This window comes from Neodiprion lecontei, chromosome 4 (genome assembly GCF_021901455.1).
Source record: "Neodiprion lecontei isolate iyNeoLeco1 chromosome 4, iyNeoLeco1.1, whole genome shotgun sequence".
NCBI lineage: Eukaryota > Metazoa > Arthropoda > Insecta > Hymenoptera > Diprionidae > Neodiprion > Neodiprion lecontei.
This window is the reverse complement of record NC_060263.1, coordinates 7,250,466-7,278,380: the sequence shown is the minus strand read 5'-3', so window position 1 is coordinate 7,278,380 and position 27,915 is coordinate 7,250,466. Positions and strand designations below refer to the sequence as shown.

The following is a 27,915-nucleotide window of genomic DNA, read 5'->3' as shown; positions in this document are numbered from 1 at the left end:
CTGTCAGGGGTGGAAAATCCAGCTCCCTACCTCCACTCGACCCGCCGTCGACGTCTCCGCCTCCGTTGTTTAAATGAAACCCGTTAAACGGGGTACGCGGGGTGCGTGCCCCACGGATTCGAATTTCATTCGGCAACCCTTGCGCGAATTTAACTCCCCGGACGACGTTTGACTCCGGAAAAGGGTCGCGCACCCTTTTACGTTACACGCCCCGGGATTGTCGCAAATATCAGCGAAACGCTGGTCACACGGTGCCTCGAACCACCTCGACCGTTACCACGGTGATAAACACCCCTCGGAATTTTCCTTTACTCGTGATTGTCCTGCAAATTAGAAATTCTAATTTCAACTCTCGGCAAAGATTGCGTTGTACGCTGGCTTAAGCTTTCTCCTCATTTCTTTTTTCCGAACACCTCAAAGTATTTCCGAACTCGAGGGCATTCTCAAATTATATCGTGTAACGGAAACCTCTGGGCAAGAAGTGTAGTTTCAGTCCTTACCGCCGTGAAACCAATTTTACAACCCTCTGTCCGCTGTCGTGGCGTCATAAAAATAATGGCCGCATTACCATATTGAAATATATCTCCGGGGTGCCTGTTACAATGAAATAGGAAAATTTCATAAGAACAATTTCTACATGTGATGAAAATGTAGGAGGGACCGTGGAATGGAACAAAATGCCTCAACGCGTCTGAATTTATCAGTATAAAATATTATGAACAAGAATTACATCGGCTAAAATGAATATTGGCCACTCATCACTTAAACGACGAGTGAGTGAAATGAAATTTCAAGCTGAAATATGATCTTCCTCACTGTCCCTGAGATGAGCCTTACGCTGAAAAATTCAGTTTGAGACTGAAAGAAGTCTTGGTGGTTTCAACTACCACCGCGAAACACCGATTGTTACTACCTGATGAACGCCCAATTGCGTTAATTGGCAGTCGCGTGTGATGGTCCATATATTACAGTGTCTTGTTGAATTAGGAACCCTCTCCGTGGCGCAGGCGAGTTTCCCGACAGTGTGGCGATCCACGTAACAGATTCTGACACGTAGGGAGAGACGATTATTATTATTATTGGAAGGGGTGGAAAAATTTCTGAAGGATTCAATTAATGCCCGTGGAGCACGCAAAGACGCCGGGGGTTGCGGGGGTTTCGCCGGTTGATACGTGTCGATAGATAGATAGGGTAGAAAGAAGGCTTGAGAAGAGAACTGGCAAACGGTATCACCGGTACATTCGATTAGCCTCAACAAAGGCGCAGTTAATGGACTGTCTATCCACCAACCCATCGGATCCACCTTTTGTTGACTCGCACCGTGCAGCTGATTGGTCCAAATCGAATACGAATTCGGTGCCCGGTCCAGCCGACGGCGTTAAAGCGATAGCGTGCCCCTCCAGTGTATTAATAACATATCTATAACATCTGCAGAAGGACGCAAGTTCCAGAGTTACCGGTTAAAGACGTGGGTCAGTTTATACCCCGGTATTTGCCCAACCTCAACGCGATGAAGATCTCTCCTCTCACATTCTCCCAATCACCATGAGATGCACCCGAAGCTATTGCTGGAGTCCCAGTTAGCTTGTGAATGCAGTTGAAACTTGCACGCTGTTTGATGCACCCCTTCCTCAACCCGGGTTCACATCGTATAGCTTGCCGTGCTTCGCGGTGACACAAGTTTATCGGGAAACTGCATAATGCATAGACCAGTCACACGGCGTGCAGGCTGCTTGCACCTCCAAACTGACCCCCTTTGAAACCGCCCTCTTCCCTTGACGGTACCCATCCAAATACGGCCCGATCTGCACCCTGCAGGCACCGTTAGCTGCAGGACTAACCAATAGAGCTAGTTAACCGCCTGCAGCGATGATCAAACATGGAAACCTTACTCGAACCGTATCCGCTAGGCTCTTGATGCAGGTACTTTCTCAACATTGCGTGCGACGGTTCATTTTGACGAGGGGTTGACCGTTCTCAGTTCTACGGTCAGTCGTACGCTCGACTTACTACATGAATTTAAATTACTGCGAGTGAATTCAAATGACTTTCTATCATTGTGAGTAAGTTAATCAAGTGACTTGGCGTTGATTTAGGTATACGTATTTGAAGACGGGTGCACATGTGATGATAACACGAGTTGACGTCGCATATCACGCGTGGTTGTAAATCAATTCTCATTCCGAAAAACTTCTCGCAATATGTACACTTCACTCCAACAATAAGTATCGTCAGCATATCGTTCCATAAAATGGATGAGAAGACTAAAAATAGCTGGTGAAGGTAAAAACAATAATGACAAACAAGTAACATCCGCGATATCAAACTGTTGTATTGACGACTGACTTCTCTGTTTAACTTGTCGTCACTGTTAGGATGAGACAAGAGATTTACACTTGATTTTGTTGCCAATAGCCTAACGCGAACGGAATATATTTCCCGGAGTTTGACCTGAAACATGCAAAGTCTTTGACCAATCGCGTGATGCGGCCGAGTATCGAATGGGACGAGGTCAACCGGTGCTGGTATAATACTGGGCGTAGAATACGTGTTTGACAGTGCCCCGAAAATTCAAGACTCTAGGTGATCGATGAGGCTTTTCATTCCAGTTTAGTGCATAGTGTGACGGTATACAGCATGGGAGTTTTTCCTTTCAGACACCGCGTCCTTCGCCTTTTCCAACAAAAGCTGGAAGACTCCTTGTAAGCAGCGCAAACCAGTAGGTGGAGTATTGGATTCTGGAAGGTGATTCAGAGTGATTGCATGGAGAGTGAAACTAGGCTGACAGCCGCGTCACCCGCGTGGCTCGCGAGCTTTTCTATATCAAAGAAAAAGCGCAGGGCTGAAGTTTTGCTAGGTAAAAGGGAAGAAGTCCGGACCCGTTTAGTACATGCCTTGCATATTTCATTAGAATGCCGTGGATAAGCTACGGTATTAGCTAAGCCAACTTTCCCGTATCAAAAACAGCTCAGGACAAGTAAATTTTCGGCTTCAACTCATCGTCGGTCGCTTAGCGAGTTCTTGAATCTTTCTTTACCGCTCTTTTCGCACTCGACCCACTTTTCCTCCCGCCATGCAGTCCATTATATCGAGTGAAGCGCTGTTTTTCAATACCAGCTTCTTTCTTCTTTCGCTGCTGCACTTTACGCCACTCGTGTCCGCCAATCTACACTAGTGTGAAACGCTCTTGTCACCGGGTATATGTGGGTGCATTTGGTATTCCGAGACAGCTCTTTCCCTACTGGGAATTACAATACTATCGTTCCATTCCTCATATTTCTGTTAGTATGTGTGTATAGGCATTTGGATACATACGGTAGTAAGTAGGATTTCATGCTCAAAGCTTTTATCAACACTATAACCCATACGTTCTTATCGAAACAAGTGTGAACATCCGTGATTTACTGAAACAAGGCATCGTCGAAAAAAATATATACTCATAGCTTTATTTCTAATGTTCCTGAACGTCATCGCGTAAATTTCAAGATTTGAAGAATATAACCAACCTTTGCAATACACTGAGAAAAAATCACAGTCAATAAATTTGTTCTTTCACAATTAGTTCAGTAAAACGTTTTAATGTCCTTTGGATACTTCGACGGGAGTTTTCAACGGAATAATTCTTCACTTGAAAGAAGTGACACTATAGGATTTTTTTTGCAGATAAATCACATGCCAGTATTCAACGTAGAATCAATCGTGTCAACTATCAAATTTTGGCATACACCGTTTGAAAAAATTATCATATGCAGCATTGTGTCAAGAGTGATTGATACAGTTTTTGTTCTCTTCACAGAGCCACAGTCTTCGCTTTGCGGAAACGGTGTGGTGGAGGAAGGCGAGGAGTGTGATTGCGGTTGGGAAGAGGATTGCAACGATCCCTGCTGTCATCCTCAACGACGTCATCATCCAGCCCACGAGATACCCTGTCGGTTAACCGAGGGTTCGGTCTGCAGCCCGAGTCAGGTGAGCGTACTTGATATTCTCATAATACCGGAAGACAAACCGTTTCGGAAATCGCAGCAGCGTTTTTCGCCGTTGTTTTCGACGACCCTTGACTGTGAGATTTTTTCTCAAAGACGATTTAGAAGTTTGGGTTACAATACAGATTGAACGACACGTATACAACATGACTTTCCTACCGCCGGCTGATTTACGCGGGTCACGCGATTCGTTCCAGTGGATTTTTCGCGTACCAAACCGAGATTGATTTCCGTTGAGGACGGAATATTGGATGCCGCTAGCTGGCTTTATTGCATCCGGTTTCATCGTCTCCAAACGAAAAGAGACGGGGTTATTCGAGAGCCTAAGAAAACAAGCCCGTCCCTTTTCTTGCCACTCCAACTCAATTATTAATGAAATTAAGTTACTCTGCAACTGTGTTTGCTACACGTTTATTACTGCGATGAGCTTTAGTAGCTATCTCAGCGGCTCTGATAATCAAAGGGTCCAATATTAATACAAAGTTTGGGCCAAAACTTCCCCAAGTTTCATGTACACCGACGAAACTTTCGTAGGCCACATCCAATTTCCTCTGGTCTTGTCTTTTTGTTCAAACGTTTACTCTGCAGCTCTGAACGTACTGCTTCTCATTCCTACGAATGGAACAGTGAGAACATAGTTTCATAAAAAGACTTTAGCGGTCCGAAGACTATAAAAAAAACCAGCGTTTAGCACCCTTGACGAATCATCTTCGACGGCCTCCATTACTGGTCATTCGATTGATCCAGTAACTCGGTTGTTGTTGAGGCGTCTCTGCCATTTTAACATCAAAGACAAGTGTAACACTGAAGTTGCGGAAAGCAGAAGCTGCACGTATTGTTTGCGTCAGAGTTGCGTTGCTTCGTGGCGTGTTCGATAGTATTATAGTACATGCTGAAGGACCAAGGGAGCCGAGGATCCTGCGGGATGTAACGGGTTTGCTGAGGACAAACATGTACCAGGATGTGACCTGTGTAAACCGTCTTCCGTTATCGGACCGCTGCAACATCCTGTAGAGGTACACCAACTCCTCCGGCAGGCGTGGGACATAAAGTTTTGCCGGGTTGGTATAAGTTCCGTTTATACACGGTACCGCCCTTACGTGTACTGTCTGTGTTCCTAGTTTTGTTCGTACAACGATGCGATCATATTTATGCGTAAAATCAACACAAAGTCCCGATGTGTAAATCTGATGAAAGTGTTCGTGATGGATGGAAGCGACCCTGTCTCCTGATTGAACATCGCCAAGATTCAATTCCTTGTTCCCGTTGGTTGAGTATCAAAAGCGAAAACCCACCAGCGGAGCTTCTGCAGTCCCTGGTAATCTACTCCCTGCCATCGAACGTACGTTTTCTTAGACTAAACGAGTTCGGGCGGTAATCTATCACCATTAAAGGTAGTCAAAGTCGGGTTTATGTACGCGAACGGGTGGTGGAAGGAGGCGGGTGGTATCCGTCTGATTTACAAAGTGGTAAGATTAATTATCTTATCTCTTCTCGTTGCTTTTGGACCAAGTTTCCTACCCCGCGATATAGAAACCGGCCCGGAGCTACCGCCGCAATTCATTTGATTAATTATTCTCATTTCCTCTGCAAACACGCGGACAATCTTGTCGCAGAATCTCGAATACACGCGGGGAAAACGAACTGTGCTAATCCCTAAGGCGTGTGTATAAGCACCGCTGGAAAACTGCGACCACGATCCACGCGGTTGTATTTCTTATCGAGTCCATTCGACGGTGATGAAGCGGAATTTTCAACTCGGAAAAGACGGAAAAGCTGCACGTCTCCGGGTTCTCGATGTTGCAGAACTTCCCGAGGCGTTACGAACCGTATATAGAGCTACCATATTGCAGTCTCCAAAACGGAAGTCGGTGCATTAGAGAGGCGGGTGGCGGGTGGCGTATAGAACAAGAAACTTTGGAAGACTTTCGCTACAGAAATACGTACAGAATACCCACTGCAGCGATGGGAATGGATAGATCACATCTGCCGAGGTGAGTGCAACTGCTACTGCAAAGTTGCGGCTCGGCCGTTCCGACAATTTCCGACCTAACCACCCCGGTCCTGCTACCCCCTTCAGGATCGTCCAAGATAAATGGAGTTGGGTGCTGGAAAAAGTTACTTTTTACTCGGTGTAAACATCCAGGCTTTTAGCCGTGCCGCTCGGGCACCAAACGATGCTAAATGCTCACCGAGACCCGATGTACAAAGCATCCTGTGGCTGGAAGAGCGTCAACCTCTCAAATGCGGGGTACGAAGTATAAGGTATACCAATGCCCACCACCCCTCGGTACGTACCGGATACCAGGAGCGTGATACAAGTGCGATTCACACTTGTCCAAGCTTCTTTCAAAGCGATTTATTTCCCCGGTTTCCGCCGGCCGCGGCGTCGTTCCCGGTCGTTACAATTAAAGCCTCGACAAATCCAGCGTGTTTCAACGGTGTCTTAAGAGTGTCGACGGTAAAACCGAGTTCAGCTTTCAATTTTCTTTCTCGCTTGTTTGTACACGAGATCAAATAACGTTCGGAGAGTTATACGTTGCATGCTTTCGACATTGTGAGATACTTTATCGAATTTTTCTTGCGATTGTGTTATACACGGGTAAATTACGCGCATGAGAAGAGGGTGGCACGATTTCGCCAAATCGTTCGTCCCTGTTTCCCCCGAAATTCCCAAACTTTCGAACTGTTGTATTACGTCTGGAATTGTCGACGCCTTGTAACGAAAATTGGATACCTACAACTTTGTTCCATCAGATCGTCCCACCCTTTTCATTCTCACAATCCAACGCGCATTTGCATGTTAGCGAAGATTGAATTTGTCGGTTGTCAGCCTCGATGGCTTCGGCGTTGAAAGTTCAATCAGAGATATTGAAGCCCGCAGAGCTTTCAGCATTCTCCTCTTCACACTGCCGCAGCGCCGTCACGGCTCTCGATCCCGCACCTACACCCGTCAAATGCAAAGTTCATGTTTTGTCAAGGGGAAAATCAATCACGCGTTCCCCAACAATGCGGTATTATTTATTTATCTTTTTTTTTTTTTTGTTCAACCTTTCGCTTCTTCATTCGACCCGAAATCTTTTTCATGCGAATTGTGGTTCTCGAATACTTCGAAACCATATTCGTCATCAACGATTCGGTACAAATGAATCCAAATTACTGAGCTGTAAACACGCCTTAACGGTTGTGAATAAAATTACGTTGTATTTCGAACAAGTCTCTCTTCTCCAGATGTTAAATCCGTAGAGTCTCAGACAAAAATATCCATTTCTTTGAAGCCACCCGGTGTGCATGTACACGAATCTATATGTATGTCGCGGGTCGGAACACCAAAATGGTAATGTGAGGTACACGGCGGGTTCGAATGGCTCGTATCAAGCGAAGCAATCTTGTACCTGATGATCATGGTGTAGTTTCGCATAGTTGCTGCAGGCTTAGGAATTCTGATTTCATTAAAATTTTATCTTTCGTACCTCAGATTCTTTGACGTAGAGGTAACGTTAGCAAAAAGTAGCAGTAACAGTACGCGAAGGATATAATTAAACCCAGATTGAAGCGGAGCTCGCCTCCTTTGACTCTCATGACTATTTCATTTCAGATACGTTGGCTACGCGGAGCGTATTCCCGTCTTATCCTGTCGGATACGATTGGCAGAGTCTGAAAATATACTCGAAATATGCCAACGTCGCGTCAAATTAAAACCTGTATTAATTCACGATCCTCTTCACCGCATTGATTACCGAAGTTGTCATTAATTTTGTATTTCGATCTGTCAAGGGGCCTTGCTGTACGTCTGGATGCACTTTGCGAAACGGAGACAAATGCAGGGACGATAACGGATGCCGAGATGCGAGCTTTTGCGACGGTTATGGTCCCCAGTGTCCGCAATCCATCAACAAACCCAACAAAACCATATGCAACGAGGAGTTCGTCTGCTACATGGGAGTGAGTATCTCATCCCAACAGTAAATAGGCATTCGGCATATAGCTTATGCGGTACGTATCGTTCTGTTCCTCGTCTCGAAACCACTTACAGCCTCCTCGTATCACCCCGTCACATTTACCTCTGATGTATTGATCTCCAAGCACCCGGATTTCTCCCAGCCTCTGTATGTGGCTTCGTCTCTGTGTGGGGGAATAAAATCGTTCACAGCTGTTACACTGCAGAAGAAATTCTGTCAGGGTCAGTGTGTCGCCAACGTCTCTGGATATTCAAATAAATTCAAAAAGATCTCCATCTGGGTATCATTTTGTCGTACGCGTCGGTGAACACCTGTAACGTTTCGTTTCGTTTTTTACCTTCCCGCTTTTACGAAAGCCTTAAGCACACACCGAGAGCAAACACTGAGAACGACTCATAGGAATCTTCTCAAGCTGTCTCTTGTATCAAAGTAAACGACACGAAGTTAAGATCAGGATTAGCGAACACTGCGAAGCGCCGTAAAGCCTCTTTGTTATTAATCTCTGCTTCAGTTGGGGCAACACGAGTATGACAAGATTGTGGAAACTCCTATGAACTTGGGTACGAGAAATGAGATAGTAGGAACGGAGTCGCGAGTGCTTTGCTAAATCTGCGAAGTGATGAACCCTTAAGTCACAGTGTTGGAAGTCGATTATAGTGGTTTCCAAACAATCTAAACTGTCTGCTCCAAGATGTGAATTTGTTCGTTCGGTATTTACGGAAATTGTTTCCAATTAGCAAACTTTGGTGAGAAGAAGAAGAAGACTCCGCTTAAGCACGTTTGAAATTATATAACCAAGTTTTTTTCGAATTCATGAAGCAGACGTGAAATACGTTCCATCTCGGAATGATAAACTCTTCGTCCCTGAATCTGGGATCAGATTCATTCATCAACCAAGCGTTACACACAGCAATCGTACAGATGGAATACATACGTATATTCCGAAGAGTTTGTTTCGCTCTTCGGTAAGTTATTACCACTGTTTTCCTACTTGTTCTTCTGGACGTTCTAAAAATATACGACTTTCTCGTCCACAGCATGGCGTTCCACGAGATAAACTATTTAACTAAGAGTTACGAGTACCTCTCGTATATGCCTCGACTCATACCGGTGTTCGCGCAAGCCAGGACCTCGAGCGAGGTGTGTAGCTCCATAAATTATCGGAAGACAAACGGAACACTTGTAATCGCAGCGCGGCACAAAGTTTCGAAAGTTATAATGGCCGAACTCCCGTGTGGCAACGACACCTTTGTAACATCGTTGTCTACACCAAGTGAGCTCCGTGGCAATGGCAAACTTGCAATACATGCAGATCTGCCTATCGTACTTGCAGATTAGGAACCGTCGATTGGGAATATTGAACACCAAACAGCTGCAGACCCTCGCCCCCACTCAACTCCCGGTTGATCAACTATTCATGGCGCTGATATTTCGCACGTGGCACTTTATCCACCACGGACAATCGTAATACCCGTGACAACGTGCCTCCTGCCAGAACTTTTTCACATGTGTAACGCATCGTAGCGGATTCCGTCCGCTACAGATTTTTTTCATTCAGCTTGGAATGATCTATCGCGGAGCAGGGAATATGAAAGTTTTGTATTCGAAGGGTGCAATGAAATCTTCTTCTAGCTGCGAGTTTCTCTTTCTTCTCTTCTCCGGCTCTTTTTTTCTACCTTCTTATTACACCGCTGATCATTCGTCTTGGTCCCAACTAGTCTGGCCACATTTAATCGCTTCCTCTTAATTAAGCCAACGAGTAATTAGGAATGGAGTCAGACACGGAATGGTTCGCAGTAGTCTCTCGCCACGACTCATCTTCGTCCATAAACTTTCTGCTTTCCCTCTTTTTCCTCCTGTTTTTTTTTTTTTTTTTTTTTGATGAGAGTAATACCTCGAGTAGCAGTTGGTTACACGAAGGTTCCAGACGAGAGAGGGAGGAAACGTTTCAAGTTTCTACCTTTCCTTCAAAGCGATTCATCACTCTCATAATCCCCCAATGCGTAACGCTAGTCTTGATGAAACAAAATTCTTCAACTTTGTTCACTTTTTATCATTAACTTTTTTTTTTCACAGGAATGCACCGGGAGCATCTGCCTTGCCTATGGTCTAGAATCGTGCCAATGCATCGCTGCGCCCGACGATCCGCCGACCAAGAGCTGCGAGCTGTGCTGCAAAATACCTGGCGAAAATCAGCCCTGCTTGTAATTTTTTCACGAGATGTTATTGCCGCGTATTTTTTTTTATTCCTAGTGCAATCTTTAATCACGGGAATATTTTTTTACAATTTTCAGATCCTCCTTCGCTTGGAATTTGCCACCTTACGATATTCCCGATATGTTTTCGAAACCAGGGACACCTTGTAACGACTATAACGGATACTGCGATATCTTTCAAAAGTGTCGGGAGGTGCGTACACAAATATGTTCCCATTCGCTTATCTCGTCGATAAAAATGAAACAAAGCGTTTAAAAAGTAAAATATCACGTTCTTATCCTTGCCAGGTCGACCCAAGCGGACCATTGGCCACCCTCAGACGACTCCTTCTATCGGACGCAAGCTTGGCCACTTTTCAACGATGGATAACGGACCATTGGTACGGAGTTGCGATACTGGCTCTCGTAGTCTTGATAGCTCTGGTAAGCATTCGTCGTGACAATGATCTTCTCTTTATTTCGAAAAAAGACAGTGCAAATGATCTGGGACATCAGCGTATTATAGACTTCTGGACTAAATGGTTTATTTATTTTCTTCGCCAGTGTGTTTAGTTATGAAATTTAAAGACAGGTCAATGTCTGATTTTCTTTTTCGAAGGAACCTCAGCGCGACATAGCTCCCTTTCTACGATAGTTGAAAATCATAAAATGAAGATGAAAAATTTGATTCGAGTTCGGCGTCTGGTGAAAACCTAAAGACTCTATTAATTATTAATCTTATTTATTGTTATTAGAAGTTAATACATTCAACTTCAATCTATTGCGATTGCCAATACCCTGTATATATACGTGAAAAAATATTTTTAAGTTTATTATTATGCGCAATTAAAACCATGTCGTATTGTTATAATAAACAGTATCCTAACTGATCGGAAATCAGAAATTAGGGCAATTATTAGCACTAGGAAGACTAGAAAGACGAGTAATATCCTTGGTTAATAAAATAATGAAGTGGGATAGCTAGTCGTAACATTTATTCACCATGGGAGAAGCATGCCGATCGAATCGCGATACATCCCGTAATTTCTCTTAGGCGAATGACGTGCCACTCCTCCAGCTGCCAATACACACAACGTACGTTGCCTGGACGCAGAAATTAATTGAATCTAGTTTTCGTTCCGACCGCAGTATCTAGACGATCCCACTTATTGCGAGTATAAAAAGAAACCAACAAATTACATTTACCGAAAAATGGTTTGTTTAAAAAAAAAAAAAAAAAAACGTTCAATTCAAGTTTCGCTCTATCGGTTACTATATTTATTGACTTTTCGACAAATCTCTGCAACGAAATCTGGGAAAAAGCATTCTGGCTAAACTTTAACCCATTTCATCCCAAATGTCCAAAATTTGTACACGACTTTCCGCGATGTAACTTTCGATCAAAGCGTCGCTTGAAAAAAAGAAAAAAAAACATAAATCGATAGCTGTTGATCTCTTCTTTCGAATGACATGGTCAAAATCAGCCTACGATTTTTTGGAAAAAAGTTATGACCATTTTTTCCATGTTTTTTCGCAAAAATCGTATATTCTGACAATGAAAAAGCAATACCGACCATTGTAAAAGGCACTAATGGTATATTTTTGATCATCCCGTTCATATCGCGTTGGAATTTTTTTGATAAACAAAAATACAAATTTTGGACATTTGGGACGAAATGGGTTAAACAGCCTTCCTCAGATGTCTGAGCTTGAGTTACTCGAATTTGCTGAGATCCATTTCTATTGAACAATAATGAAGTTTTTCCATTCGTGTTAATTACAATTTGCTAAATCGAAATTGGCGAGAGTGTTTCGCACGGTTTTTTCACTTCTCCGAAACTTTTCATTCAGACTAAGGACCCCTTCCTTTTTCCAGTCACCATAACTGCTGTGATGCTGCCTGAATACCTGTCCGACTCAGGAATCCTATATTAATATTGCGGTTTTGAACGAGGCACGTATCGAGCGTGTAGCCAGGTGTTCCAACCAAGATAAAGCGCCATGCTTATTTGAGAGAACTCTAGCACCAAATGGTATTGGCTCCTTTAGGTATGAGGTACGAGTAGAAACCTGGCGAAATCGTGTGATGTCGGATATGTGTCGCCTCTATGTGAGTGAGCAGCACTCTCTCACTTTAGCCAGAAACAGAAACCAAAGAGCAAAGTCTGCAGGCCGATGTAACCATCGCGGTACGGCTTATAGCCTCCGATTATAGCAGGCTTGATTATATTCGAAAATTCCAACTTGGAGCACCGAGTTATAAATTTACCTCAAAATGGAATTAATTTTCGTCTTGTTTAAGATCATATTAGCGCCCCATTACTTTGGATTAAAGACTCTGATCCCGTAAATTAGCTCGAATTAGGGCCTCACTGTGTCCTTGAAGCCTCTAAAGCCAGTCTAAACCTGACTGAACAGATTCGTGTAAAATATTTGCGGCCTGATCAGGATTTTGGTAATATTCTTCGATTTGCGATACATCTATTAGTTAATCTTTTTGTAGATCACTGTATCTACAAAGAAAAGAACAATCTAGAGTATCTGTAAATATAATAGGAATTAGAGTCAACGGTTATGGTCAAAAACTCTTTAATTACGTCCTTGTTTCATAATTATAAATATCTTTTATACTGAAAATACATGGTTTCTCCATAAATTTATTCATCGGTGGTTTTTCACCTAGCACTTGAATTTTTTACGCCAAGGCAACAGCCGAGAAAATTGTTTCCTCGCGTACTAAATATTCATTTGGTAAACTTGACAAAATCAAGACTTAACTCATATCGTTGCGAAAATAACGAGGCTGTTTGTGGTACGAGATTCAAATTATAACTCATTTCACAAAGTTTGCTAAATCAATTTTACGAATATTTATGTGATATCGTTGAGTTTACAAAATTATGCAGGCTATACCATGATAAAATTCTAAGTTTTCAGTTAACAAATTGGCTAGTTGATCCGGCTAAATGCTTAGCAAAAAGCCTCTTAAGCTTTTCCCCAATTTCTTGCTTACAAATACGATTGTAAATGAGGCAATTGATCTGAATTCGTCGATCAGATTTTGTTTGGTAGAAATTTGTGAATTCCAGATTATCAACCTGCATTTTCAAGATATAGTTTCTACATAGGAACGCAAATTGATTGCCATGATTGAAATTTTTTGGACCGTTTTTACCTAGTTTTTTTTCTCTACGTCACTGAATTTTCATTTGAACCCCGCACACGCGATAAATTTTATCTAATTGATACCATATCTTTGCCGGTTCACTTGATAATATCCTCAAAATGTTCACGTTTTCACGAAACCTTTCTCCTCGAAGTAATTTTTCCTAATATCTGTGTAAATTTGTTTCAGATTACAGTCGCGCAATTTTTCGGTAGACGGGCCAGTAAGCTTTCGGGCTTGCAGAGCGGCGGAACGGCTGAGTCGGGGGAAAATGACTGTTACGTAAAGGAGATTGGTGGAAAGCGGCAGCAGCAGACGGCACCAAAGATCAGTCCGATGAGCGTGACGAGAATAAAGAAGCGGATTATTGAGACAATGAAGACGATCACTTCGCCGAGCAGAAATAAGACCTGCCCAAATAAATCGGAGCTACGTATATCAAAACTGTTCAATTTCGGTGGAAAAAACGAGAGCGGCGAGGATTCGCAGAGCGAAAATAAACCACGAACGAAGAACCAGAACACGCTGTCCAAGCCGTTCGAAGCTGTCGCCGAGATTCGCCGAGATGGTGCAATAAACGGACGTACGGACGGCGCCGTTTTCTCAACGAGAGAAAAATCGAAGCTGCAAGGATTCGGCGGAGAGGAGGCTGCGGATTACTCGAAAGTTCCATCCACCGAAGACGGAGTATCTGCGGAAATCGCCGATCAAAGTACGCGGGGCTCAAGTGACCGCAAGAAACGCAAGAAGATGACCGATGCGTCGAGCGGAAGCGATTGGGAGAAAAGGGGTTTCGGAAATTGGTTCCTCCGGGGAATTGGGTTCGGGGACGCCGCTCTTTTTGGCGATGAATCGTCGCCGAAGCGGCGACGACGTCGCGCCAGAATATCGGTGAAATCGTCATGGACTAACGTGGCGTCGAATTTTCGGAATATCGACGCGCTTCGCGTCTCGCCGAAGCAGCGAAAAGCCGCAGATGCGGCTTCGCCGCAGAACCGATTTCGGGCGAATAATCAATCCACCGAACCGCTGGTCGAACCTGACACACCGGAAACGCCAGAATCACCTGTGCCGGAAGTCGCTGCGTCGCGAGTCGCGACCTCCGACCTTGCCGTGCTTCTAAAAGAAAGTAGTTAGTGGTTTATCCGACTTTAGTGACCGTCTTCAAATGCACTGAATCGGTTCTACAGTGTTCAAAGAACGCCGTGTAAGACTCGGACTTTGAGCATGCCTGCGTAAAAACTATTTTGAATACTTGTCAACTGCAAGAATCGTTTGTACGTATTTAATATCGGCGTTAAGTTGAATTGTAATATACACATAATGCTCTAGAATGTATAATAACTGGAGGTAAGAGGAGATCCATCAAATTTTGGTTGCAGTTACTCACGAGAATTTATTTTATTCAGGTATGTAGTGTAAAAATCAGAGGAAATTAGACGCTTAGAAACTTTAATTTTGTTAGGATTTTTCATACTCGCAAACCATACACCGCCGACATCGTTCACGAACGATGACATCTGAAATGAATCATCCATCCACAAACATTATACATGTTAGTTTTATTCATATATAAATGTATTTTTATCGGAACTTGGATACTTGGGAAAGGAAATTAGATAATTTCCGATACCGAGCCGTAAAGCGCTAATATCCTTTGAATTTCTTGAACGCAAATGCAGCTATACGGTTTATGATATTACATATGTATAAGTAAGATCGATCGTGTAATGTGTTTTATAATTGGGAAAGTGTAGACCTGGTATATTTGTACATATTGTATATACCTATAAAGCGGATCTGATTTCCGTATAGAATAAGAGTCCATCGCAGCGTACATATAATTGCGTAGCTCAGACTTGCTAATTTCTTATCTTTTGTTCGAATTTCGAGGGTGAAAGAATGGGCGGAGAAAAGACGATGTTGAAAAACGGTTGATTGATGTCATACTCGTCTGGCCTGACACGTTGCGGAAAAGATCGACCATCGAAATGAACAAAGAAGAATTCATTATGCATAGAAAAGGACCAAACGTAGAATATGTAATATCTATAGCAGTAAACATGAAAAATTCTGGTCATAACTGTGTTACGAAATAGTAAAATGTACGTAATTATTGGCATAAATGATGAAGAATCCTGGTAATAATTTCCTTAACCAAATCCCGCTTCCCTAAACCGTGAGGCGTAAACCGTTGATTGAAATTTTCGAGAACTCGTTGATTTACGTGCTGCGCAGCAGGTTGACACAGAGAATTAGGATGTCGCGAAATCTCGAGCCTGCAAAGCAAAGCCCATGAATTATCGCGTACCAACATCTGATAAAGCACTTCTCATCTCGTGTAACGTTTCATCCGGTTAGCGTTCCTCCAATCTCCGGTGTCCCTTGCCCAATTTCCGGTTTTTATCTATATGTACCTATGGGGCTATAGGCGGCTCTGAGCCTGCGTCATTCAGCGATGTCCTCGGACCAAATGCTTGCGAAAGGATAACTGTGGGGGTTGATGAAACTTGTGCGCTTCTGACCAGGTGCGACGGTCACATACGTTGGACATGAAAAAGTGTTAGTAGACGGACACGATTCTACATTCGAACTTCGAAGATCACTTGGCGATAAAATCTATCAAGTTGTTTTGATACATATGAAAAATACAATTACTTCCGTTCATGTAAACACGGACATGTGCGGATGTGTAATGAAACGAATGAAAGCATGTTGAAAATTGAGTTTCCCGTTTGCAGTCACAACATATAATTGTGCCCGCAGATTTTTACGGAAATAAATGACGCGTTCGATCCTTGGATACTGTGGTTAAATTATTAACAGTCAGTATGGGGATTTTCATTCCAAGAAATTTCTTGATGATAATATAATTTACTATCCCACAGATGAAGTTCAGGCATTGAAATTATGACACAATTGTATTCTCTGGGTTACCGAAAAAGTGCTGAAATCCCGGGTAAAATAGCATCGACTTCATCGGGGATACATATTCTCAAACTCGGAATTCCTAACAAAGAACACGGAGACTGCCTCAGGTGTATAATGAATCGGACCAATACGAGAAATTCTCCGGATCATATAAGTAATAAATATCTGATCAATCGTACATTTAGATGTCGGTTACCGATGGAATTATTCAATCAAGTAGTCGTATAGATGCAAAAATACCCAGATAATTTTCGAAATTGTTTTTCTATCACATTTGTGATAATTATTGCCTGATGTTTACCTGAAGTTTTGTTGCAACATGGACTCAAGTATTATTGAAAACTGTGTATTTTATAAACATCTTGAAATGATGTACACATACTTTTTATATGTGAAAGAGTTTCAATTTTCGGATAAAAATGCACTTGCTTTGAAAGAGATTCGAAGATTTATACATACAATAATGTTGATACCTGAATCATTGACTAAAGCATATAAAGACAGTTGCCCTAATGGGCTTTGGTGTGACAACCAAAAATCGTCGTGCGCTTGCGCTCCCTGAGATGTTCCAACGGTAGAGTTGAAAACTTATTGCAGAACATCAGAGAGTTTACCGATTTCGACATGATGCTGGCCGCATTCACCTTCCAAGTAGCACAGTCTTCGCAATGGTAAGCCCAAGCCAGTACTCAGCCTGTGTGTACTTACAAACTTGCTGGCGATATAAGAACATGATAATACGAATAAATTTCTTGCGAAATTCGCAGCAAAACAGTGATTTAATTAAAGTATAGGTACCCGAGACAAGTATGGATACATAGATCGTAAATAATAATAGATCAGATGTAATAATGATGCAGAGACCAGACAGTATACGTATATGTATATGCGGTCCATGTACGATATTAATCTGTATGATCCATTTACGATTAATAGGTGATGCATACTATAAATTTGATAATTTTTCAGGAGATAAACTAGATTATCTACAATAATACGTCTATGATATAAAAATAGAAGAAATATTCATTTCGAAACGGGATTCTATTCGATACGCACTCGATGTATTCCATAATATTAATATTGATAATCATTGCAACGACTTTTCATTTGCTCTCTCGATCTTGAATTATCGTGGGCATAGAATCGAAACGCTATTTTAGCTAGTCGCAAATGAAGTATCTACGTCAGGTAGAGAAGCAGAATTATTTTTTAAAAAGTGTTCGTATGGAAAAACATTCAGAGTAACTGTAATACATCACGGATGCGCTAATTTCAATCGAGATGAAATGGATGCTCCGTATATGAAACAGTATTTAACACGGTGTCCTGATTTAAAGACCTAAGAAGGTGATTGTCGACAACTTTTTTGTTTTTTTTTTGATAGGGAAAGACCGAACGAAGCTTCTTAAAACTTCAAGTGTATTTTAACACACATTTGAAAGGTACGAGCAAAAAGTGTTATGATCCAACTGTCGCAGAACGGCAGCGTTATTAGCTGACCCGTTAAGTGAAGAATACATCTTTAGTCAACGGCTGACCATCGAAGGGCCTAGCCGCTTGATTCTGGAATCGGCAGGAAAGATAAAGTGCGTATTTTCTGTATGAAATGTAAAAACTAAAATCATTATACATCATATCATTTCATCATACATCATACATCATACATCATCATGAATAGTATTAAAGTTCGAAACCAAAGTTTGGATGTTCGGATGTTCAGAAAGTGACGTCACACAAAATTTTTTTTCTCTTGACGTCATCGATCTATAGTAATCAGCTAGCCGAATTCCTCAGTCTGGAAACAACCGCGCAGTAGAGCGGACGTATGAGAATCGCGCTCCGCAGATTTCGAGTACCGGGTTCTCTATCTCCTGGATCCTGCGCTCCGGGTCCGCTACCTGGTGAAATTAAACTTCCAGGACAAGCACTCCGTGGTTCCTGCGCTCCAGGTCCGCTACCTGGAGAAACAACTTCCAGGACAAACGCACCGTGGTTCTTGCGCTCGAAGTCCACTACCTGGTGAAACTCGACTTCCAGGACACGCGCTCCGTGGTTCCTTTGCTTCAGGTACGTAGCCTGGTAAAACTCGGCTTCCAGGACGAGTGCTCCATGGTTCTTGCACTCCAGGTCCACTACCTGGTGAAACTGGACTTCCAGGACACGCACTCCGTGGTTCTTGCGCTCCAGGTATGCAACCTGGTAAAACTCGACATCCAGGACAAGCGCTCGATGGTTCGTGCGCTCCAGGTCCACTACCTGGTGAAACTCGACTACAGGGCAAGCGCTCCGTGGTTCCTGCGCTCCAGGTCGACCAGCCGGCAAAACTCGACTTCAGGCAGAGGACAAGGAGAAGGAGGACAACGAGAAGGGAGACGAGGAGAACAAGGCAGACGGAGAGGATGAGGATTTGTGCACAGTGAGTATAATATTTTTATAATATTTATTGGCGATTGTGATTCTATTTTCTCTAAAAGTTTTTGAACTTGTAATGTTTACAATAAATTATTTCAATTCATTTTTCGCGCAAGCACAAATTCAGTAGCTGTATATGAGCTAATAAAATTTATTATATTAATAATTAAATAAATAATTATATTAATCCTTAGACAATGTTTTTTATGTGTTCTTATACTAAAAATATTTGTGACTATTCCAGGTATAACCCGAGGTGGTTAGCAGTGGTCGCTGGAGGTGGTTGGGGGTGGTTGGTGGTAGTCGGAGGTGGACGAGGAGGAGGACGAGGAAGACAAGAAGAACAAGGTGGACGTGGAGGGCAAGGATTTGTCCTCGGTGGGTTTAACATTGTTATAAAATTGCATAACAATTGTCATTATATTTTATTTGAAATTTTTCAAACTTGTCATGTTTACAATAAATTATTTCAATTCATTTTTCGCGCAAGCACAAATTCATTAGCTATAAATGCGCTAGTAAAATTTATTATATTATTGATTGATTAATTGATTATATTATTCCTTACACAATATTTTTGATGTGTTCTTATACTGAAAATATTTATCACTATTCCAGGTATAACCCAAGATGGTCATGAATGGTTGTTGAAGGTGGTTGGCGGTGCTTGGAGGTGGTCGGAGGTGTACGACGAGGAGGACGACAACTTGTGCACTGTGAGTATAACTTTTTTATGATATCGAATGTAGTAGGAGTAGGAGTAGGAGTAGGAGTAGGAGTAGGAATGCAAGTAAGAGTAGGATCTGGAGTAAGAATAGGATAAGGAGTCGAATCAGGAGTAGGAGTAGGAGTAGGATCAGAAGTAGGTGTAGGATCAGGAGTAGGAGTGAAATCAGGAGTAGGATCAGGAGTAGAAGTAGGAGTAGAATCAGGAGTAGAATTAGGGATAGAATCAAGAGTAGAAGGAGCAGTGTGATAAGGAGTAGAATCAGGAGTGGAAGGAGGAGTAGGATCAGGAGCAGGAGTAGGAGTAGGTCAGGAGTAGGAGTAGGGTCAAGAGTAGGAGTGGGATCAGGAGTGGAAGTGTGAGTAGGGTCGGAGGTAGGTGTGGGATCAGGTATAGGAGTGGGATCAGAACTAGAAGTGGGAGAAGGAGAAGAAGTAGGAGAAGGAGTAGGAGTAGAAGTAGGAATAGAAGCAGTAGGATCAGGAAGAGAAGTAGGAATAGGAGTAGTAGTGGGAATAGTATAAGTTAGAATAGGATTAGGAGTAGAAGGGTGGCCAGAGAAGTAGAGTAGGCAGTAGGGTAGGAAAGAATAGAATAGGGTAGGCGGTAGGAAGGGGTAGGGTAGGGTAGGGTAGGGTATCCTACTTCTGATCCTACTCCTATTCTACTACTACTCCTACTCCTGATTCTACTCCTACTCCTACTCATGATCCTACTCCTGATCCTACTCCTAACCCTACTGCTACTCTGTTTAATACTTCAGAATGTTATACTCACAGTGCACAAATCCTCGTCATCCTCGTCCACCTTGTTCTCCTCGTCTTCCTCGTTCTCCTCCTCGTCCACCTCCGAACACCTCCAACCACCGCCAACCACCTCCAACAAGCACCGATAACCACCTAGGGTTATACCGGGAACAGTAGTATATATTTACAGTATAAGAACACATTAAAAATATTGTGTAAGGATTAATGTAATTAATTAAGGAATCAGTTACATAATACATTTTATTAGCGCATTAATATCTACTGAGTTTGTGCTCGCGCGAAAAATGAATTGAAATAATTCATTGTCAGCGTGACAAGTTTGCAAAATTATATATCAAATACAATCAACATTGCCATCAAATATTATAAAAATGTTTTACTCACCGAGCACAAATCATCGTCCTCCTCGTTCACCTCCGACCACCTCCAACCACCGTCAACCACCTCCGACAACCACCTCGGGTTATACCTGGAAAGGGCAAAAAGAGCGTGGGACTAACAGCAGAGAAAGTACGAAGGAAAGAGCACCAGCTGAAAAATATCAGAAATACTGAATCTGGTTTTTTGGCTGTAACGTCTGATCCGTTTTTCGCAGCGCATTGGGACTGCGACCAATCGATTCCTCTCGCAAAATTACGTCGGAAAAGTGCACGAAAGAATTTATTCCAGGACTTTTCAAGATCGCCAAAATTTGCGCCAAAAATACAAAGGTGTTACGCCCCGACGTACCGCCTTGGCGTACCCTTTTCAAAATTCCATTTCATTTCATTTCTCTAATTTCTTCAATTATTTCATCACAATCTCATATTCTAATAAGGTCACATACTGTCCTCAGAATCCGCTGACATTGTATCTTATTTACTGACACCAAGAATTGCGCTATAAAATTACTGACCTAGTAACAGCGGCGCTCAGCCCGGGAATATCTCTATTTTTAAGTGAAAATTATCATCAATAATTAGGATAAACCACTACCTTTGCAACCACCAAATTAAAATAGATTATTTGTTAAGATGTGTGGATGAATGCGTGAGAATTATCTTAAGATACCTTTTGTCAACATCTTGTACGTATAAGTGACGAGATTGAGAATCGTCGGAACACCGTCGAAAGGCGCGAACTAACACTGACCGTGTAGATTTGGACACCGGGAGGTCGCCCCCGCGCTTAATTGGCTAATTACCGTTGCAACTTATTGCAACTGCAGATTTTTCCCTATTAATATCCTCAGGCCCAAGCAGCCATGTCTTTCGTCTGTCAAGTCGCGAGGTGCGTGGACGTCAACCCGTATTAGCCCTTCTCGAGTAATAGTAGCGTTTGGAAAATCTTAGTTGTGACCGGCCTAAAAACTCTTGCTAATTCGTCAAATCCGAACATTCAGTTATTCTGTTAGCTACAAAAGACTCACTATCTCCTACCTTCTAAATTCTTTCCTGTTCTTTACTATTCTTATATCTTCGAGAATAGACATTTTTATGATAATCCATTTTCCTTAAATAAACGAAGTTTAGCCCAGATTCAATCCGGTTCTGGTAATATTAAGCATTTACTATAATAATCAAGAACTTTATCACTTCCGTAAAATAATCATTTCAATAATAATAATACAAACCATTACATATCAAAACCACGAGTGAAACATATGGACATTTATTGTGAAAAGTAACTTTTGATAATCAAGACTGAGGGACCGGGTTCATCGTTTCCAATATCATTCATCCACCCTTAAGGACTCGAGGTGAGGCCCTGCTCCAGTATACTACTGACACAGACCGACCTACCGACGGCTCTCGATCTCATCACCACAAGAATACATCTAAAGATAAGTCAATCCGAATGCTAATCTCCAACAGCGAACGAATTCTTGTTTTCACCTTTCTAATCAAAATTGACTGGTGTAATATCCATTTAAAAGTAAGACTAAAGTTGGTGGCTAGCTTCACTACCCTTAATTAGATCAAAGGTATTGTTTCCAAGATTTGAACACAATTCGAAATAACAGTAACAAGAATTGGTGTCCAGCTATAGGCAATTTCCTTGGGAATTCAGAGAGTTATTCTCCAGTCTTCAGCTCGGCCCCACTTTATAATTAATTCAAGATAATCTAAAAAGAGAGTTACAATATCGAATAATCACGACCAGCTAGTTATAAGTATCGTTCAGCATAGATGTTCTTGGTATCAAATAAATAATAGCATTTAGAATAGAATGACACACGATTTGCTCAAACACGCAAACGGTCAAATTTAGTGATTCTGCGGCTTCTCTGCGTTTGAATATAAATTCGTCCGTCAGCGTGCACTGTTGTATGTTACTCAAACACTTTATTGAATTGCTACTTTCAGGTCCTACGTCATTATCGTCATTCATTGTTACAGAATATACTTTATCTTTTACCAGATGAATCACTTCAAACCATTTATTTTGAACAACGACCTTTTCCCATTTTCATTATTATAGATTAGCCTCAACCATTTGAACAACTCTCACAGACCTGTATAGGACTAGGCAACAACGTACCTACATTACCGGCTTATTGGAAGGTAGGTATTCTGAGTTTTGATTTTTATCCATTATCGTTGATGTGGAGCATCTTTGATTATTCCATTCATCATTAACTATCACCGCTCAGTACACGTAAACCCCCACGTAACACAGTGGTAGGCCTTGCTGTTTTTTTTAGCGAAAACCTTTCAGTCTTCGATTGTACTAGTATGACCCTTTCCAGACCAATTGTACCCCTGAAAACTAAGAAAACACAGCGAAAACAGCGCGGGATTGAAAGCAGAGGAACTACGAAGGAAAGAGCACCAGCTGCAAAATGTCGAAAACTCAGGTTTTCGTTTTTCGGCTGTAACTTTTTATACGTTTCTCGCAGCGGATTGTGACTGCACCCAATCGATTTCTCTCGCCAAATTACGTCGAAATAGTGCGCGAAACAATTTATTGCAGCACTTTCCAAAATCGCCAAATTATTGCCAGAAATACAAAGGGGTAAGCCATACTGTTTTTTTGAGCGAAAAAATTTTGGTCTCCGATTGGACTAGTATGACCATTTCCGGACCAATTGTACGCCTGAGAACTCAGGAAACGCCGCGAGAAGAGCGTGGGATCAACAGCTGAGAAACTACGAAGGAAAGAGCACCAGCTGAAAAATGTCGAAAACTCAGGTTCTCGTTTCTCCGCTGTAACTTTCTATACGTTGCTCGCAGCGTATTGGGACTGCACCCGAACGATTTCTCTCGCAAAATTACGTAGGAATAGTGTACGAAACAATGTATTCCAGCACTTTTGAAAATCACGAAAATTTTCGCCAAAAATACCTTCCTTTTTTTTTGACCAAAAAATTTTTCGTCTCAGAATTGATTCGTATGACTCTTTCCCGACCAATTGGATCCCAAGGAACTCAGAAAACGCAGCAAAAGGAGCGTGGGATCAACGGGAGAGAAGATACGAGGAAAAAAGCACCTGCTGAAAAATGTCGAAAATTCAGGTTTTCGTTTTTTGGCTGTAACTTTCGATGCGTTGATCGCAGCGTATTGGGACTGCGCCCAATCGATTTCTCTCGCAAAAGTACGTCGGAATAGTGCCACAATTAATTTATTCCAGCACTTTTGAAAATCGCAAAAATTTTCGCCAAAAATACAAAGGGGTTAACCTTCTTTTTTTTTTGACCAAAAAATTTTTCGTCTCAGAATTGATTCGTATGACTCTTTTCCGACCAATTAGACCCCGAAGAACTCAGAAAACGCAGCAAAAGGAGCGTGGGATCAACGGGAGAGAAGATACGAGGAAAAAAGCACCTGCTGAAAAATGTCGAAAATTCAGGTTTTCGTTTTTTGGCTGTAACTTTCGATGCGTTGATCGCAGCGTATTGGGACTGCGCCCAATCGATTTCTCTCGCAAAAGTACGTCGGAATAGTGCCACAATTAATTTATTCCAGCACTTTTAAAAATCGCGAAAATTTTCGCCAAAAATACAAAGGGGTTAACCTTCCTTTTTTTTCGACCAAAAAATTTTTCGTCTCAGAATTGATTCGTATGACTCTTTCTTGAACAATTGGATCCCAAGGAACTCAGAAAACGCAGCAAAAGGAGCGTGGGATCAACGGGAGAGAAGATACGAGGAAAAAAGCACCTGCTGAAAAATGTCGAAAATTCAGGTTTTCGTTTTTTGGCTGTAACTTTCGATGCGTTGATCGCAGCGTATTGGGACTGCGCCCAATCGATTTCCCTCGCAAAATTACGTCGGAATAGTGCCACAATTAATTTATTCCAGCACTTTTAAAAATCGCGAAAATTTTCGCCAAAAATACAAAGGGGTTAACCTTCCTTTTTTTTTGACCAAAAAATTTTTCGTCTCAGAATTGATTCGTATGACTCTTTCCCGACCAATTGGATCCCAAGGAACTCTGAAAACGCAGCAAAAGGAGCGTGGGATCAACGGGAGAGAAGGTACGAGGAAAAAAGCACCTGCTGAAAAATGTCGAAAATTCAGGTTTTCGTTTTTTGGCTGTAACTTTCGATGCGTTGATCGCAGCGTATTGGGACTGCGCCCAATCGATTTCTCTCGCAAAAGTACGTCGGAATAGTGCCACAATTAATTTATTCCAGCACTTTTGAAAATCGCGAAAATTTTCGCCAAAAATACAAAGGGGTTAACCTTCCTTTTTTTTCGACCAAAAAATTTTTCGTCTCAGAATTGATTCGTATGACTCTTTCTTGAACAATTGGATCCCAAGGAACTCAGAAAACGCAGCAAAAGGAGCGTGGGATCAACGGGAGAGAAGATACGAGGAAAAAAGCACCTGCTGAAAAATGTCGAAAATTCAGGTTTTCGTTTTTTGGCTGTAACTTTCGATGCGTTGATCGCAGCGTATTGGGACTGCGCCCAATCGATTTCCCTTGCAAAATTACGTCGGAATAGTGCCACAATTAATTTATTCCAGCACTTTTAAAAATCGCGAAAATTTTCGCCAAAAATACAAAGGGGTTAACCTTCCTTTTTTTTTGACCAAAAAATTTTTCGTCTCAGAATTGATTCGTATGACTCTTTCCCGACCAATTGGACCCCAAGGAACTCAGAAAACGCAGCGAAAGGAGCGTGGGATCAACGGGAGAGAAGATACACGAAAAAAAGCACCTGCTGAAAAATGTCGAAAATTCAGGTTTTCGTTTTTCGGCTGTAACTTTCGATGCGTTGATCGCAGCGTATTGGGACTGCGCCCAATCGATTTCCCTCGCAAAATTACGTCGGAATAGTGCCACAATTAATTTATTCCAGCACTTTTGAAAATCGCGAAAATTTTCGCCAAACATACAAAGGGGTTAACCTTCCTTTTTTTTTGACCAAAACGATTTTCGTCTCAGAATTGATTCGTATGACTCTTTCCCGACCAATTGGACCCCAAGGAACTCAGAAAACGCAGCGAAAGGAGCGTGGGATCAACGGGAGAGAAGATACACGAAAAAAAGCACCTGCTGAAAAATGTCGAAAATTCAGGTTTTCGTTTTTCGGCTGTAACTTTCGATGCGTTGATCGCAGCGTATTGGGACTGCGCCCAATCGATTTCCCTCGCAAAATTACGTCGGAATAGTGCCACAATTAATTTATTCCAGCACTTTCGAAAATCGCGAAAATTTTCGCCAAACATACAAAGGGGTTAACCTTCCTTTTTTTTTGACCAAAAAATTTTTCGTCTCAGAATTGATTCGTATGACTCTTTCCCGACCAATTGGATTCCAAGGAACTCTGAGAACGCAGCAAAAGGAGCGTGGGATCAACGGTAGAGAAGGTACGAGGAAAAAAGCACCTGCTGAAAAATGTCGAAAATTCAGGTTTTCGTTTTTTGGCTGTAACTTTCGATGCGTTGATCGCAGCGTATTCGGACTGCGCCCAATCGATTTCTCACGCAAAAGTACGTCGGAATAGTGCCACAATTAATTTGTTCCAGCACTTTTGAAAATCGCGAAAATTTTCGCCAAAAATACAAAGGGGTTAACCTTCCTTTTTTTTCGACCAAAAAATTTTTCGTCTCAGAATTGATTCGTATGACTCTTTCCCGAACAATTGGACCCCAAGGAACTCTGAAAACGCAGCAAAAGGAGCGTGTGATCAACGGGAGAAAAGGTACGAGGAAAAAAGCACCTGCTGAAAAATGTCGAAAATTCAGGTTTTCGTTTTTTGGCTGTAACTTTCGATGCGTTGATCGCAGCGTATTGGGACTGCGCCCAATCGATTTCCCTCGCAAAATTACGTCGGAATAGTGCCACAATTAATTTATTCCAGCACTTTTAAAAATCGCGAAAATTTTCGCCAAAAATACAAAGGGGTTAACCTTCCTTTTTTTTTGACCAAAAAATTTTTCGTCTCAGAATTGATTCGTATGACTCTTTCCCGACCAATTGGACCCCAAGGAACTCAGAAAACGCAGCGAAAGGAGCGTGGGATCAACGGGAGAGAAGATACACGAAAAAAAGCACCTGCTGAAAAATGTCGAAAATTCAGGTTTTCGTTTTTCGGCTGTAACTTTCGATGCGTTGATCGCAGCGTATTGGGACTGCGCCCAATCGATTTCCCTCGCAAAATTACGTCGGAATAGTGCCACAATTAATTTATTCCAGCACTTTTGAAAATCGCGAAAATTTTCGCCAAACATACAAAGGGGTTAACCTTCCTTTTTTTTTGACCAAAACGATTTTCGTCTCAGAATTGATTCGTATGACTCTTTCCCGACCAATTGGACCCCAAGGAACTCAGAAAACGCAGCGAAAGGAGCGTGGGATCAACGGGAGAGAAGATACACGAAAAAAAGCACCTGCTGAAAAATGTCGAAAATTCAGGTTTTCGTTTTTCGGCTGTAACTTTCGATGCGTTGATCGCAGCGTATTGGGACTGCGCCCAATCGATTTCCCTCGCAAAATTACGTCGGAATAGTGCCACAATTAATTTATTCCAGCACTTTCGAAAATCGCGAAAATTTTCGCCAAACATACAAAGGGGTTAACCTTCCTTTTTTTTTGACCAAAAAATTTTTCGTCTCAGAATTGATTCGTATGACTCTTTCCCGACCAATTGGATTCCAAGGAACTCTGAGAACGCAGCAAAAGGAGCGTGGGATCAACGGTAGAGAAGGTACGAGGAAAAAAGCACCTGCTGAAAAATGTCGAAAATTCAGGTTTTCGTTTTTTGGCTGTAACTTTCGATGCGTTGATCGCAGCGTATTCGGACTGCGCCCAATCGATTTCTCACGCAAAAGTACGTCGGAATAGTGCCACAATTAATTTGTTCCAGCACTTTTGAAAATCGCGAAAATTTTCGCCAAAAATACAAAGGGGTTAACCTTCCTTTTTTTTCGACCAAAAAATTTTTCGTCTCAGAATTGATTCGTATGACTCTTTCCCGAACAATTGGACCCCAAGGAACTCTGAAAACGCAGCAAAAGGAGCGTGTGATCAACGGGAGAAAAGGTACGAGGAAAAAAGCACCTGCTGAAAAATGTCGAAAATTCAGGTTTTCGTTTTTTGGCTGTAACTTTCGATGCGTTGATCGCAGCGTATTGGGACTGCGCCCAATCGATTTCCCTCGCAAAATTACGTCGGAATAGTGCCACAATTAATTTATTCCAGCACTTTTGAAAATCGCGAAAATTTTAGCCAAAAATACAAAGGGGTTAACCTTCCTTTTTTTCTGACCAAAAAATTTTTCGTTCCAGAATTGATTCGTATGACTCTTTCCCGACCAATTGGATCCCAAAGAACTCTGAGAA

The 27,915-nt window shown here is 42.1% G+C and overlaps 2 protein-coding genes across 15 annotated transcripts in view; both read left to right on the top strand.

The window, feature by feature from the left end:
* Positions 1-15,432, top strand: part of LOC107225363 (disintegrin and metalloproteinase domain-containing protein 10) — a 347,658-nt gene extending 332,226 nt beyond the window's left edge. For all 14 annotated transcript variants that reach the window (XM_046736150.1, XM_046736151.1, XM_046736141.1 and 11 more), the window contains 6 exons: positions 3,797-3,966; positions 7,761-7,928; positions 10,022-10,149; positions 10,240-10,354; positions 10,450-10,584; positions 13,496-15,432. In XM_046736150.1, coding sequence (XP_046592106.1) covers positions 3,797-3,966; positions 7,761-7,928; positions 10,022-10,149; positions 10,240-10,354; positions 10,450-10,584; positions 13,496-14,443 — 1,664 coding nt within the window. In that variant the 3' untranslated portion in view covers positions 14,444-15,432. The remainder of the gene's footprint in view (positions 1-3,796; positions 3,967-7,760; positions 7,929-10,021; positions 10,150-10,239; positions 10,355-10,449; positions 10,585-13,495) is intronic.
* A 2,988-nt stretch (positions 15,433-18,420) lies between these two features.
* The window catches only part of LOC124293900, a 96,441-nt gene continuing 86,946 nt past the window's right edge, over positions 18,421-27,915 (top strand). Inside the window, exons 1-4 of the mRNA XM_046736801.1 lie at positions 18,421-18,656; positions 18,897-19,030; positions 19,271-19,328; positions 19,405-19,442. Of these exons, the coding sequence (XP_046592757.1) occupies positions 18,430-18,656; positions 18,897-19,030; positions 19,271-19,328; positions 19,405-19,442 (457 nt within the window). The 5' untranslated portion in view covers positions 18,421-18,429. The remainder of the gene's footprint in view (positions 18,657-18,896; positions 19,031-19,270; positions 19,329-19,404; positions 19,443-27,915) is intronic.